The sequence below is a fragment of the Arvicola amphibius genome, chromosome 6, assembly GCF_903992535.2.
Source record: "Arvicola amphibius chromosome 6, mArvAmp1.2, whole genome shotgun sequence".
NCBI classification, from domain to species: Eukaryota; Metazoa; Chordata; class Mammalia; order Rodentia; family Cricetidae; genus Arvicola; species Arvicola amphibius.
In genome coordinates, this window is record NC_052052.2 from 138,049,342 (window position 1) to 138,066,047 (window position 16,706).

Below are 16,706 nucleotides of genomic sequence, written 5' to 3' on the forward strand. Positions count from 1 at the left end.
AACCAAACCTTCTAAGGAATACTGGGGAGCAAGAGAGTAGACACTCTGTTGGACTGACATTTCAGCTTGTCATTTTAACAGCAGATCATCAGAGGTTTGGAAAAGTTTTCTCTACTAACCTGCCTTGACGGAGGGTCTGCAAGCAGAAGGATGTCTCTCTGAGTTTGCCTCTCAGGCTCTTTGGTGTATGCGGAGGATGCTTCCTCAGCCTCTTTGCGGGTATCCGGGCTCTTACTGGAGGAGCTGAGTGATTCCTGATCCAGTGTCTCCTTCATCCTTCCACCTGTTGATCACAAGATTATGTAGAATCTCTCTCGCCTTCATTGTTTTAACATTGATTAGGTACAGAAAATTACGACTTCATTTCTTTCTGTTGTGTAATAAGAGGGCTTGATTATTCACAATTCAATAACTTATATTTTTTTACATACTATACTGGGAAACTGGAAGTCTCACAGTTTAAACATTAAACCACTGCCTCCTTCATTCTTCCTGTGATGCTTGAAAGTGGTGAGTCGCCATTTATTTACCAAGCATAGCCTGAAATGTTAGTTCATGCCATGGTAAGCCTTTGGGTGGGGTCTTGGGCCCCCATCACTGTAGAACCTGACATTTGGTGTTTTCTCTCAGAGGATGGGGTTTGCAGGGGAAGGAGTGTGGCTTAGATAAAGATTCCAACTGAACAGTTATGTCAGAATTTCCTTCCTTCCTTCCTTATTTTTTTTTAAACAAGGTCTCACTATGAGGCGTGGATGGCTTGGAATTTGCTAGGTAGACCAGGCTAGCCTTGAACTTTGAGAGATCTGCCTCCTCTGATTCCCAAGTGATGGAATTAAAGGTATATGCCACCACACTCAGCGAGTTTCATTCTTCTGCTGAGTGCTCTGGGCAATGCCAGCTTTCATGGGGGCTCACATCAGTGTTTGCACCATTATCCTCAGTGTCTGTATCTCTCTAGAACATGCTCTCTCCACATCTGCTCAGGACATAGTGACTCATCTCAGCCTCATAGACCAGTGCTTCTCAACCTATGGGACATGGCCCCTTCAACAAAGCTCTAACTCCAGAAACTATTTACATTATTATTAATAACAGTAGCAAAATTATAGTTATGAAGTGGCAGAAAAAATAATTTTATGGTTAGGTGGGTCACCACAACATGAGGAATTATATTAAAGGGTCACGGCTTAAGTAAGGTTAAGAATCACTGTCATAGACACTTAAAAGAGAAATATTACATGTCCACTTGGCAGAAACTGGAGCAAAGGGGGATAATAAAATTGGTCCTAGGTCACTAAAAAAATTAACTAATTGAATACCTATATTAACTATTAAACTACTTAATGGTGATCAGCTCCCTCCCCTACTTACACATTTAAAGTGGTTGTTTTGAGTAAGGAAGACAAGAAGAGAATTTAAGAACTGAACACATACTCTAAGAAACGATGGAATGATTCCTTCTGGATTCTGAAAGCACAGAGATGGTAGATCTTGCCTGTTCTCTGGTTAAAATTTCTCTGCAGCTCTTTCATGACTTATATGAATGATATTAAGTAAACTAAGAATTCATAATTGACTTTTTAAAAGAAATATCTATAAATTTTTCAGTATAATATATATAATATAATAACTTACCAGAAGGATCTACCATTTGCCCATTCAAATTTCATGCTAGCGCATTACTTGACTTCAATCACTCCTGAGCATTTGTTTACATTCTAAATATAGGTTTGTTTCTGTTTTTGTTTTATGGTGCACATAACCTTAAAGCTTAGTGAGTCCAGTATTAATACTGTTGTAGGACTCTGTAGTGAATAGAAAGCAACTAACATATATTCATCTCAAATAGCACATCAAAGACAGACCAAAGAAACCATTCATCTCAAGTCTAGCTTGGTGAAACAATTAGTTTAATTTATAGGCAACGAATTAGGATTACTTATGGGAGCATGGACGACTTGCAGGTAGCTATAACACTTAAGAAAAATAAATCTCTCTCCCAGCAACCACTGTCTATAAATGCTTGGGAGGGGAGTGGCCCCTCCATGCTCCTAATGGAAAATGAAAGAACTTGATCTTGTATAGTATTTCTGGAAATCACAACTGTCAATAGTTCATGGGGGCAACAGCTATCTATGACCCAGACGGTGGTGTTCCATGACAGAACTGAAAGAAACAGTTCCTAAATGACAGTGAACCCATCACGGGACCACATGTGTGAGCGCTGAAGTCCTTATCACATTGTTCCAATTGAACTAGATGTTGGATCCAGTGATTTTAATTGCTATGTTCTGTAGGACATTCACCTTCAAGTTTGGATTGGAGTAACCACGGTGTGACTAGTGTGAATATGACATACTGCATATCTATAGCCTTTACAAAGAAAATCTAAACTCAGACTAGCGTAGATGCTTAGATAGATTTTGAGTATCAGAAATCTTAACATATATTAAAATGTCATCTAGATGGCTCGCTTTCCCCCACATACAGAACTAGAAAAACTCATACATAGTCAATGTACCAACATTAGAGTTCGCCTATGGAAAAAAAAGATGTGAAAATTGTATTACATTGTTTTTAATTAGGCACTTCTCGTTCTGTTACTTGTCAGTCTCCTGCCCATAAATGGGATAATTCTGAGGTGACTTATTCGAGAAGACCTCCTGGGCTCCTCATTCTCCACTCTACTCTAGACACTACCATTTCTGTCTATACCCAAGATTTTTTGCAGACCAGTATTGGAAAAATAATCCAGTGTAGACTATGGCAATGAGCTGGAAACACTAATACTGCCCGGGCATCTGAAATATTTGAGAGAATGACCTAAAAAGACCCACAACATTAGCAGTGCCTTCTCCTTGTACATGCCAGATGGCATGGTCAAGTATCAGGTGACCTACAAATTTTCTTTTCTTGCCACAAGCCAGCACAGACCACATTCAAGGCAGAGGGAGACAGTCTACTTTGTAGATTGCGTGTTAGGGAAGCAAGCATGCCTTCAGACCAGTATTGCCTGATGCTTTATAACTCTTAGTGGGACAGTAACAAAACGCATAAAGCTTATATATAGCTCATAAAAGAATCTTGTTTGGAAGTTAACAGTGAGCTGTATCCAATGCAGAGATGAGAAATTCCATGCCAGTGTACTTAGTACTCCGCTGAGATTACAATAGAGGCTCCATCTTCTGAAGACACACAGCATGGCACAGGCTTGGTAACAGCAAAGTCTGCATCAAATCCCAACACTGCCTCTTAGTAGTTCTGCACATCTGTGAACAGTTTCTTACATTAAATTCAGCAACCCAATGCCCTAGACCATGAAGGAGAACCACTGTGTGGGTTAACATGGTAAAGAAGCTCCGTGTTGGGAGTGGAGGAGACACTCAGCAAAGGATGCCTTCTTGTGGGTTGTTTAGCAATTCTCTGACATGCAGTGGGGGTGCTAAGAGGAAAGAGTGTATGTGAGCTCTGAGCTTCCATTAATCTTGATTTTCATAAAGATTTGCTTCATGTCAATAAATAGACACTGAATATCATCTGTGAGTCAAGTACTATAACATATCCTTAGACCATCTAAGAGCTAGTAGGAAAGAAAGTCTCAAAATAACGATTGCAACCCATGTGCATCTAATAACAGATAAAAAAACAACAAGAGGAAAAAAAACAAGGAAATGAGAATATGAGCCCAGGTTTGACATCAAGCTTGTCAAATCTATAGATTTCAGCACAGTATAAGATGTCATTATAAATGCAACCTGTGATGGCTAATTTTATGTGCAACTTGACAATGGTATGCACTTCTTTAAGTCAAACTAGATTCTGTGAAGCTATTTTTTTTCGTGGCTACTTAACAGTCCAATTTGATGAACACCTAACATTTAAACTCTAAGGAAACTAAATGGCTTATCAAAATATGGGTGGATCTCAGCCAATTGGGTGAAAAACTTAAAAGAATAAGCTGAGCTTTTGCGTAAAAGAATTATTCTTCACAATACCCAAAAAAATTGTCCTTCTCTTTCCAGCCTGCTGCTCTGCAAAAGTAAACTGACTGTGACATCAGTTTCTCTGCCTGAATTTCATGGCAATGTTCACTTGTTTTCTACAGCCTATCAGCTCACACTACAGATAGAGTTGTAATCTGCAATCGAGTACACTGCCCTACACCCTCACACACACACACACACACACACACACACACACACACAATGTCATGCATGCATATGTAATCAGCTCATGCTTACATAATACTCATCGACTCTTAGAGCAAATACAAATCACATGACTAACTGCGAAAGATGCACTAAATACATAAGACCCAGAGACCTTTGCCACACAGAGCTTCTAGGAATGGCTGCCTGCTTGATGCCATATGGGCTACAGAATCTATACTTAGAATTATCATGCTCATGACAGCATGGACCCCAGGCCAACCACCCATGTGGGGCAAAGTTAACTGACTAAGAAAGGAGATAAAGTAATCCACGGTTCTAGAAAGAGGAGGAACTATATAGTCAAATGATGCTGTAACCATCAAATTTGCGCTACTGTATTCTAAAATCACCCAGGAAACAAACTTCTGGGCACTGATGGTCTAAGATGGATTTTTCTAGATTTGTCTAAGTAGGCAGGGAGATCCACGCAAACAGTGGTCAGCACTGTTCCACTGACTTAGAAGCCCAGACTGAATGGAAGGAGAGAGGAATCTGAGCAACAGCACCCATCTTTTCCTTCTTCTTGACTGCAAGTGAACAGGAGCAGCTGCCTCGAGCAATGCTCCGACTTCCTCGCCAAGCTGGACCGGACCTACAAACGGGGCAAAACGAATCCTTCCTTGGTGGCTTCTGACAGGTATTTGTCACAGTGATGAACAAAGTACCTCATAAAGACAGCAGATGTGAGCGTCCCCAACCTGAGCAGGTGAATTCCTAGACCTTCTAAACCGGAACTGTAAGCTGTTGACACAAAGATACAAATACGGACCTCTTGGGCATGGAACACATGCAGAAACTCATTAAAATCATTGTATAAGTTACTTCGTAAATAACAGGAGATGTTTACAGAACAGATAATGCAGAACAAATAATGGCTTAAACTTGGGTTTCACTCCCAGCATATTCCATATTCCATATGCAAACATTCCAAAATCTGAAAAATGATTCACAGTCTGAAACATTTCTGGTCCCAAGCACTATAGATAAGAGGCACTCAGCCAACATCTTGTTTTTCAGAACTTATCTGTCAATAGTCTATCCATCTTACGTAGCCTATAAAGACATAGTTCCTAGTCAGCTCATCCTTACACTCCCAAGGTATATTCTGTGATTTTAAAGGCTAGAAAGACAAGCTTCAACTAATGGGAGGTAACTTTCCTCCCAGAGACCGCTGGAGTGTACTCTAAACTCTCAAATGTATTTGGGGAAATAAATAGGTTGAGATTTATAGTTTTCAAGTTCAGCCTGACTGTGTCTTTTTGGTTTGTTTAGTTTTGTTTTGTTTTGTTTAACATAAGCAGTTTCATTGTAACGTTTCGAATCAGATGAGTTGCCCTACATTCTTCTAGCTCATCATTCTGACTGCTGAAGGACAGGGGAAACCTCTCCGATTTTCAGCCCTTCTCCTAAAAAAAAAAAAAAAAAAAAAAAAAAAAAAAAAAAAAAAAAAAAAAAAAAAAGTCTTTTGATGGTGTCAGTCGTGACTTCCACGACATAAAAGCTAATTTTTGCTTCACTGAGAACTATTTTGTCAAATAACCTTTGCATTGAACTTGAGCCCTGTGATGTGTAAGAATTTAGCTCAGGCTTTCCCTAAGACATACACACTTGATGTCTGATGCACAGTAATGCGCCGTGTGTGTATTGAGCCTGACTCTAAGAAATGGCTGTGACTGTCATTATCCCACCAGTACCCTTTGTAAACCCTAGAGTGCTTTGTAAACAATCTTATCAGTGGTAAGGAGCTTGGGGGCAATTTTACATTTATATTTACAGATCTATATCTATGTGGGGGGGGCTGGGGGTGGGGAGTGAGATGATTTGTTTTCTTTTGCTGTGATAAAAGACTGACTAAAACCAGCTTGAGAAGGAAAGGATTTATGTGGCTTCCATTTCCTCAGCATCCTCCATCTTTGACAAAAATGAGAACAGGAACTCAAACCAGGAACCTGGGCACAGAAACCAAGAAGAGGCCATGGAGAAACTCTTCTTACTGGATTAGTCATTATGGCCTGCCCAGCTAGCTTTCCTACCCTAAGAAGTCCTTCCCAGCCTAGGGGCGACACTGGCCACAGTGGATTGGACCCTCCCACATCAATAATTAATCAAGTAATTTCTCTAGAGATATTCTCACAGGGCAATCTGATAGAGGTAAATACTCAACTGATGTTCCTTCTCCAAGCAACTCTAGATTGTGTCAAGTTAACAAAAAATAACCAACACAATACGCTCATGCACACACACACACATACTAACATACACATAAAGACATACATGTAGAAGGGGACCATGATAAGAGACAAAGCATTCTATAGGGAGAACAAAAAAGGATAGTAAGGAGAAAGACAAAATATTGCACATTTTCATACTATTTGGGGATACAAAAGAGATAAGCAAAAGTTGAGGAGGAGGATGGTGAAATAAAATGAAAATAAAATAAAACTCTATTATTCATTATGTTAAGAAATTAATCTTGAGAACCACCACAGAAGAAGCTATTTCTGTCTTATCTCTGTGCTTTCATGATTGCTATCTCAGTGGTCATTCCCTGCATTGGATTCAAGGACCTGAGCAGGACAGACTGAGGGGGCTCAGGTGGCAGCTGTGCTTAGCTGAAGAACCTCCCTCTTAAGTTCCAAAAGAGAGATGCATTTGCAGCATGATGCTGTCAATCACAGCCTCAGAATGGTACCATGGTACCAAGTAGCTCACAAAGCACATGACATCAGATCCTGCATCTTTCATCCCACCAGCTAGCTGTCCTTGAGAATTCACCTCCTTCTCTTCTGCCCGTCACGTTGTGTGAGGCTGAAACCTACCATTTAAATTGTAAGCCATGAAACGAGCTGGAACTGCAACGTGTGATCTTTGCCCACCTCATTTTCATGAATGGAAGAGATATTCTGACACAAAAATTACATACTTAATTCTAGCTCACCCCGTCTGCTGACCTCCATCCGGCGCTGCCTTGAGTTTATTTCCTCCTCCATCAGTGGGTCAAAGTAATTTCTGCTGTATTCATTTCCTGTGGAAAGTCCACAAGGTAAGGGTCAGTGATTATTTTAGAAGCACATGAAACAAAATGTTAATTTTGAAATCAACACCAGCATGAAAGGATCGTTTTAGCTACTTTATAAGCTTAAATTTTTACAGGTTTTCTAGGCCTCTTTTTTTTTGTAATTATCATTTTGTAGAAGGTCAGAAAAAGTAATTCAAGAAATAAGTTCGTGCTGACTTTCTGTTGCTGAAAAGTTAATGAGAAAATTATCAAATTGAGGCTTTAGAACAGTAATAATTAAAAAGGAAACAGAATAAGCTAGCCCATGTTACTTATATACCCATGAAATGGGCCTAATTGGAAAAGAATTATGAACTATGGACTCTCATGATTCTATTTATGGACCTGTAGTTTATGAAACATATTGTGTTGTGTACAGAAGTTTGTTTGAGACAAACTTAGTCATGTTTTAATTATGAGAAATTAGTCAAAATTCATGCAGAAAGAGAAATGGGGAAAATGAAAAGAAGGGGGAAGAAGGGGAAGATAAAGTGGGAGAGAAGGAGAAGGAAGAAGGAAAAAGAAAAGAAAAAGAGGTGCTGGGGAGGAGGCTCTGTCAGTGAGGTGGCTGCTGCGCGAGCGAGAGGAGCAGTATTTGGACTCAGCACCCGTGTAAGAGCTGGATATCGCGAGCTTTCAGTCCCAGCCCTGGGGAAGTAGGGACAGGAGGATCCTTTGGTTTTGCTGGTCAATCAGAGGAATTATTGAACTTCAAGCTCTGTGGGAAACCCTGTTTCAAAAGCTAAAGTAGGGAACAATTCAAGAAGACACCCGACATTGACCTACGGCCTCTGTATTCATGTGTGCACACATACATGAATACAGAGACCATACAACCAGTACACACACATGCATACATATATACCACAGAAAAAAAGAGAACGAGGAAGGGAAAAAGGAAGGAATTAAAAAAAGAAGGAAAGAAGGAAGGAAATAGTGGTCTGTTTACTGGCCTATTTTCTGTCAATTTGAGTGATGTAGAAGGAGGTAAAAATGCTTTATCTAGCAATTTTATTCAGCATACACTAATAACCGCAGCACCGCACCTTTCAAATTTCTCACCTCCCATTCCCCACGTAGTCTGTTTCCGACATTCACTGCAGCATCCACCTTGACTGTAGTGCAGAAAGGATCCACAGTCACTGTTCTGAATCTAGTCTCATACTCGCCAACACACACACCTGATAGTAGTTTGCACTCACTCCATAGCCCCGAGGAGAGTTCAAGTTGCCTCCAACACTGCAGAAGCCACAGGTATTGAAGGTTGAAAGCCCCAGGACTGATAGGCGGACTTCCAGAGAAAGGCAACTACATGCCAAGGGTGTGGTCACAAGCATGGTGCCCTTGCTTCAGGGTGAAAAGCAACCCACATCGCACACCATTCCCAAGGCAAAAGGAAGTTCTGATGTGGACCAAGGTTGGATATTGGGTTTCTGTTTCTTAAGCAGCACAATTTCCCCCCATTGATCACTATTCCATCGATGAAAGTACAGGAGCAGAAACTTTTGTTTTACTATGTGCTCTCAATAAAGATGAAAAATTAACGTGCTTCAATTTTACTAATTTATCCGTCAACAACAGTCACCTCTTAGGATAAAGCTTGGTGATTTGTAGCTGGGCCTCTGTCCTGTGTTTGTTCAGCCATCCTTCATTGTGATGGCATACGTGTTGATTGGTTCGCTCACTCATCTCTTTCCCTTCACCCAGAGAGCACTGGGAAACTGCTTCCTCTAAAGGCCATCAAAATAACTCACCTCTATCAAAGCAAAGTTAATGGCGTGTTCCTTATTCTACTGCAATACCAGTACAGCCATGTAGTGAGACCCACTTCACAAAACTCAAGGTCTTGGCTACCAAAATAGCCAATTAGTTTGTAATAGCAAGTTATTCAAGATCTTTGAAAAATCAAACAAAATTAAATTGTTTTCAACCAAAAGTCTCTAGTGTCCAGGTGGTGCCTGGGGATTATATACCTGCATATTTAACCAAAAAAAAAAAAAACTGACAAAAACCCATTGCATCAACAATGAGCACACCAGGCCTTTTCTTTTCATTTTCCTCCTACTAAATAATAAAATATAATATTCATTTATGCAGTATCTACATCATATAAGATACAAGTAATCTACAGATAATTTGAATACATGCAGAAGTTTTATTTAAGGTTCACACGGAAGCATGATGGCATTTTGTTTCCAAGACTTAAATATCCTTGGATATGGTAAAGGAAGTTCCTGAAACAAACCTCCTTAGAAGCCATGGGATAGCTGTATTGGCATTAAATTCTCAAGTCATTGCTAGTCTTCTAAGTGAGATGCTATGGCTTGCCCAGCTGTGCATTCCTTAGGGGCTGGTCAAACTGCTCCCTCACCGCTCAGGGACCCATGAGTGTAAGATTGGGAGAGAACCACCTTATGCCTACACAGATTGCTCCTGCTGCATTCCATGTGCATGGGTGATCAAGTGAGTTATGAATATCACAGCTCCAGCAATTAATTCCCTTAGTAATTCCCACTGAGGAACAACACCTGTAGCTTCTTGAAAGTAAAGATGTCTGAACCTTCTTTCACACACCAAGAGGCAGATCTTACATGCTTAGAATTGGTCCCCTTAATATGCCTTCAAATGATACTAAATGTTTATAAGGGTCATATATTGTATAATTCATATTTTTATATTATATTTACATTATGTATTGTTTTGTATGCTTAGTACCCATATAATATACTACCCATTGCCGGTCTCCCCTACTTGAACAGAAGCTCTGTTAAGGCAAAGACAATGACTTCACTGCTATCAGCAATGCCCTTGGTACCTAGCAAAGAGCCTGCTTTGTGGATGTGTTCATAATATGATGTGGACTCATTTAATCAAATTCCCTTGAAAATCTACCATGAGACCCAGATCCTTTCCACATCTTGCAACTTAGAGCCTTTTCATCAGTTTATGCTTCTCATCCTAACTAGTCCCTCCCCTGTCTGATTTCCTTTACCGCCTTGCTGCCTCTTACATCTTTTTTAAACTGAATACTGTCTAAGAAGCAAACATGTGTGTAGATTTAAAGAAGAGAGAAATAGAGAGAGGAAAAAATGGCAGAGAGATAGTCCATTGGTTACGAGTGCTTGTTGCTCTTGCAAGGGACTTGGGTTCAGTTCCCAGCACCAACATGGTATTTACAATCATCTGTAATTCTGATTCTAGGGGATGTCTCCAGTGCCCTCTTCTGTCTGACCTTGGCTTGGTGGGCATTTGCTTATATGTTGTGCACATATATACATACAGGCAAAATACACATACATATAAAATAACAAATACATCTTTTTTCTTTCTCTTTAAGAAAAAGCACTATGGGTCTTATCTGCAGGGCACAGTCTGTGGGGAGAACAGCAGAACTGGGCTTCAGTGAGGATTCCTGGAGAACAGCTGTATCTAAAGCAGGTCTGTGATTAAGAACAGACAGGTCAAGACCAAGGGGACAGAGAAGCCTGGTCAAAACCAAATAGCACAAAAACATGCATGTAGAGTGAGCACATTTTCTTAGTAAACTTGACTTTACTGAAGGACCTACAGTTTTCTTTAGCAGTATAAGCAGTAGAATCTAAATTTCTTCATGAAGAGCCCCAGAACCAGATCTAACTGATACTGGCCATTATTGCGTGGTATTAATTTATTCTGACATGTGGTGTCTGTCTAATACCTCACACCGCCAGTGTCTATTGGGTGTTTATCAGCCCCTCGTTGCAATGTAAGTCATTCTCCAAATCAAAAAAGATGAACTGTCAAATATCAAGAGGTTCACTCCTTCCCGTTGACTTCTCTTATTTACCTAACAAGCTAAAAATTTTAACACGGCACAGGGGTGAAGGAAGGTATGGCTCCATGGAATCTTGGGACTTTTCTCAGTTCTAGTCCCCCATCGCTAATGTTTCACTGGGTAGCATCAGGATTTAATCAAATGGGGCAATTTTAAGATCAGGTGTACATTACCAGAAGCTAGGTTACTAATAGGATGAATTCCTCAACACGTCCTCATCATTCACAATATGCTTTTGGATATAACTAAATCATCTCACAGGGAAATGAAGAGACCCACTGAGAAATTCAAAGTAGGGCACTTAGCAATACAAATACAATAGGTTTTTATGTGGCTGGTAGTTAACTCTCTGTGATACCCATGCGAATGAGATGAGAATCACCTATATGTGTGCATGTGCCTTCATACATGTGGAGGCAGTTGGATACGACGTGTAAAACAGAAAATCAGTAAATTGGTGTGTGCAGTACTCCTCATATTCTATCATTCCTTCCAGCTTCCTAATGAGCTGTGTGGGGCTGAGACTCAGCATCGTGTTTCTTATGTTGTTGTCATTGTTTTCCTGAATGGGGGGAGGAAAGCATTCCCCACTTGCCTCCTGCCCTTCCTCTCATATCGGGTTTTCCTATCATTTAACTCAGAGTATCACAGAGCGTAATCAGAGCTCTTAAATTACACCACACATGAACTTTGCTCAGGAAGCCATCCTGTGTGCACCCAAGCAATTCCTTGGGAGCAGTAAGGGAGTGAAACTGCCCAGCAGAGGAAGGTTTTGAGAAAGCATCCAAGTTCCTTGACCCAGTGATGCAATCACGTCCTCTCTTATCAACATTGTGAACTTCACTCATAGCAAGGGAACTCAGAAGCAACTGTCTGCGCTCTCTCTCTCTCTCTCTCTCTCTCTCTCGCTCGCTCTGTGTGTGTGTGTGTGTGTGTGTTGGGAAGGGGTAGTCTGGCTTTACCTTGATATTTTTCCCATAAGTCCACCTGCTTCGGCTCACGTTTCATTTTTTTTGTTTGTTTTGTTTTGTTTTTACCATCAATCACTATATTTTCTACGATACACCATAAACTCATTGCATACAAGGTTGCCCATAACTATGTAACTAAAGACTTTCTATCCTGTGATTATAGTCACACAGCTACATATTACAAATTAGAATACTCTTTGAATGTTACAGGAATGAAGCCTCGAAAACCAAAGTTTAATTTGACTCCTATGGTCTTGCTAAAAATATTTGAGATCATATTTTTGCATCGTAGTTTCTTACCTTGAAAATCTCATACAGAGATTTTGGCTCTAAATTTCCATGATACTGGACAGGTTACCTAAATCCATGAACTACAAGTGCAGAAATTAGGAGACGGCAGAACAACATAGGGTAGTGGGAAGTCTGTCAGACTCAAATGTGTTCCATCATAGTAAATCCACTCCAGGTCTTCCTAAGGCCAATGTACAAATGCCTTTAAATGAAAGGTAATTCATGTTGAGAGGATCTTTCTCCTCGTTCCTCCTTTGCCCACGCTTCATTTTTTTCTTTTCCGCGTTGGAAATGGAAGCCTCACCCAACTTAGTTAATTGCTTTGCATTGACCCACCTCACCACTCAAAAGACCATTACTTACTAAACTAAAGATAGACACCTAAAATCAAGCCCTGACCATATTACATGTCAAGCTAAACAACAACAATTCAAAGAAACAGATCAAAATACAAACACAAACCATTGAGATGGTTACCCAACGCTCTCTTATCTTTTTTTGAAAGTAGGTAAGACAAAAATAAGGGTGTTTTGTTTTGGGTTCCTGTTGCTATGACGAAATACCACGATGAAAGCAAGCTAGAATGGAAAGGTTTTATTTGGCACATGCTTCCACAATGTAGTCCCTCACAGACGGAAGCCAGCACAGGAATGCAAACAGGGCAGAAACCTGAGGCAGAGGCCATAGACGGGAGCTGCTTACTGCCTTGCTCATCATGCCTTGCCCGTCTTGTTTTCTTACAGAACCCAAGACCACCAGTTCAGGAATGGTACCACCAAAAATGGGATGGACCCACATTATTGATTACTAGTTAATAATATGCCAAATAAGCAGATATTATGGGGCATTTTCTCAATTGAGGCTCCTTCCTTTTAGATAATTCTAGCTTGTGTAAGTTGACATAAAACTAGCCAGGACAAAGTGATATTTAAGATAAATTTATTGAGAAGTATATGTTGTATAATTATAATATGAAGGCAGTATGGTTCCATGTCATGAAAAACATTAGAGGTGTTTCTAAAATGCTAATAGGACAAAAAAAGATACCATTTGAGTGATGTATTGATGACTTAAGAATTATCAGGAGCCATTAACCTTTACAGATCCCTACTCCAGTGTGTTCAGAATGTGGTGAGTAGCTCGGAAAACTGCCCCCGCAATTGTAAGTTTACATAAGTTTTCACAACTGAGTCATAAATATTCGTTTTCTAGAGCCAGGCGGTGGTGGCACACGCCTTTAATCCCAGCACTCGGGAGGCAGAGGCAGGCGGATCTCTGAGTTCGAGACCAGCCTGGTCTACAAGACCTAGTTCCAGGACAGGCTCTAGAAACTACAGGGAAACCCTGTCTCGAAAAACCAAAAAAAAAAAAAAAAATCGTTTTCTATATCAGTTCATCTATCGTCATCACAATTATTAGAGATATGAGTTTTCTTTTTCCTTCTGGAGAAGCTAAACTATGAAAAATGGTCATGATATGAATTATTTTTTTATAAATTGTTTTTTATATTAAATTCCATTGATTCAAAAGGTTACCCTAACAGAGCTGTAAATTTAGTACGTGAAGCATTGCTAGAGCTACTAGGATGATGAAAATGTTCAATTAATGAAGCACTAACAAGAAAGGTGGGGTCTGTGGCTAAGTCGAACGACAGCCAGAATTTCAGAATTGGAGAGTGCGCATAAGAGCTAGTGTCCTGTATTAGCCTCACTTCCTTCCCAAGCCTTGTGGGTATTTCATATATCAGTGATTTGAAGAGCTAAATAGGGTAATAGTTGGAGTTTGCTATCAGGTTCTAATTAATTGAGCCATATTCTTCCTTCCCCCCGAGGCCCTCTCCAACTCGGAAGCCACTAGAGTGCTGGGGAGTGCATAATTGCTGCAGGGCCTTCTCTCGATTCCCCTCACGGCACGAAAGCATCCTGTGCTCGCTGGACCCCCAGTCCTCATAGAACTGAAGCACGTCCCTGAGTTCCTAACACCTAAACAGGATGGAGCTTCCTGTGTGTAAGTAACTACTGTGATTCAAAGGTTAAGTTTAAATATACTTTTCTTTTTCACCACACATATAAAAGACCTCCGAAAGTCATGCCAAAGAAGATGCTCTTTCTACAAAGTTTGACTCTTAGTAACAATATCCTACAGAATATTGCTTCTCGTTAGACTTTAGCCGCAGCCCTCCGCCTTCTGGTTACACTTTCATTAATTTCACCTTCAGTCCTTCTCCGGCTCATAGCTCTGGGAATACTTAGGATTATGTATTTCACTTACAGTGTCATTGAAGTTGATTTTTTATCAATGGAAACGTTGTTTCCATATGAAAACAAATTATATAATGAATCACTAGATTTAATATAGACAAAACTATTAACTCATTGGCAACAAATCTGGTAACTCATGGGTTAGCTTTTCATCTCATGAAGCAAAATGACTGGGACTTTCTACCTTTTGTAGGACTTTCAATCAATTCAACATATGAAGGTTAAGAAAGTTTCCTTTTGTTAAGTTCTTTTTTAACAAATGAAAAACACAGCCTAAAGTAATTCTCAATGAAATTATTTGGAAACTAAGAACTAATTTCTTCTGAACCAAAAAAAAAAAAAAACAAAAAACTAAGGTTATAAAACCTATTTGTGCTAAATGTTTTCATAAATTGGAAGTGAACATATTGAAGTCAAATTAAAATTCTGACCTAATAAAGATTCATAGAGAATTGTATTGACACAAGAGAAATTTGCTTCTGATTTAAAAACACACATATTTTTAAAATTTCACCAAATATTTTATAGAATGTACATAAATGACTTGGCAGCCTGCCCCACTCCTAAGAGATTATTACGTCAGTAGCATATCAGACACATGGCATCTTTCAGATTCTGTTGTTACTATATAGCTGAGCTTGTGTTAGTAGGGCAAGTCCCTGTGTCTGTATACACAACTCTTGGTTTACTTTAAAGAATCTCTGTGTTTTAGAAATTCTTAAGTGCCCCTTTCACCATCCTATGAACTGATTCTTAGGTTCACATTTTTATCGTAAGGAAACATAAATTTCACTGGTATATATTAACTCAGCGAATCCATGTATCACCATTGACCTAAGACCTAAAGACCACTAAAATATCTTACAACCGTCTGTCTTTAACCAACAATCTATGACAGACTTCATACAATCTTTTCAAACCCATCTATTAGTGTCTCCCTAACATTAACTTAGAGAAGACGGAGAAGTGATACTTGCTTGTCAGGTGGGCTTCAAGGTTTACAACTAAAGAAATAGAAATAGGACTGGAAAATAGATTCAGTGGGGAAACACTGTGAAAGTTTGAAGAGTTGAGTTTAGATCCTTAACTCTAAGATGTGTCTGTAACCCTTTCCATGGGGTGGGGCAGAGACAGGCAGTTCCTGGGAGTTCACTAGTTAATCCCATAGCAGAAATGGTAAGCCCCAAGATTAGTGCTGACCCTATCTCAAAAGTTAAAGTGGGGGAGAGATTGGGAAAGACATGGAACGTCCACTTCTGGAATTGATGAGTATACACATGAGCAAGTACACCTGCACACAGACATATGTGGGTCTGAACACACACACACACACACAAAGACACTAACAATGAACCCTTTGTTCATTTCGTGGGCAAGACTATGTGTCTCTATAGATAAGCAGTGTCTTTTGAGTAGAAAATGAATTAAGATTTTGCTGTTTTATTGACATTCCCAGAATTCCAATATTTGACTAGGGTATCCCCTCCAACTGGAAATGCTTCTAAAATTCTGTTTCATATTTTTTTAAAAAGCCCAAAATAAGGAAAGGACATTTAAATTGTTTATATAAACTAATCAAATATTTATGTACATATTATTTGCATAAAAACTGAGTGTATATAAAGCATTAGCATATGACATTCTGCTCATTGAATATCTATGTAAAATGTTTTATATCTCAGTGAGAAAGATATCTTCCAGAGAGCTTATTCTTAGTTCTTTAAATCAATGAAAAAGATCAAAATCACTTAGGAACCAAATGGTTTCTAAAGATACAAATTCAGGTCAGTTCAATAAACCTAAAGCAAATGATTTTCCTATATATTTCCTTTTTCTTAATAAGAGTTAAAATGTCCTGAAGCAAAAAATATGTATTTTTTCACACGCTCTATAAATGTTATACAATACCTGTTGCCCATCTTTAGGGAAAAACAGCTATAAATGAGAACAATGTAAACCATTTTATACAAAATCACTTCAAAATCACTAGGCTGTGTGTACTATAGGGGGGATGGCTTCTTTCAAGTGTATGTTCAGTTCAGGTAAGGAACTGAACACAAGTATCTGAGTTCTACTTTTATTCCAAACATTCATATTCGT

General features: G+C 39.4%; 1 protein-coding gene across 1 annotated transcript in view; it reads right to left on the reverse strand.

Annotated features, from left to right (window-relative positions):
- Nucleotides 1–16,706, reverse strand: part of LOC119817122 — a gene marked incomplete at its 5' end in the record, with an annotated part of 282,482 nt that overhangs the window by 257,924 nt on the left and 7,852 nt on the right. The window contains 2 exons of the mRNA XM_038334317.2: nucleotides 120–283; nucleotides 7,150–7,236. Of these exons, the coding sequence (XP_038190245.2) occupies nucleotides 120–283; nucleotides 7,150–7,236 (251 nt within the window). The remainder of the gene's footprint in view (nucleotides 1–119; nucleotides 284–7,149; nucleotides 7,237–16,706) is intronic.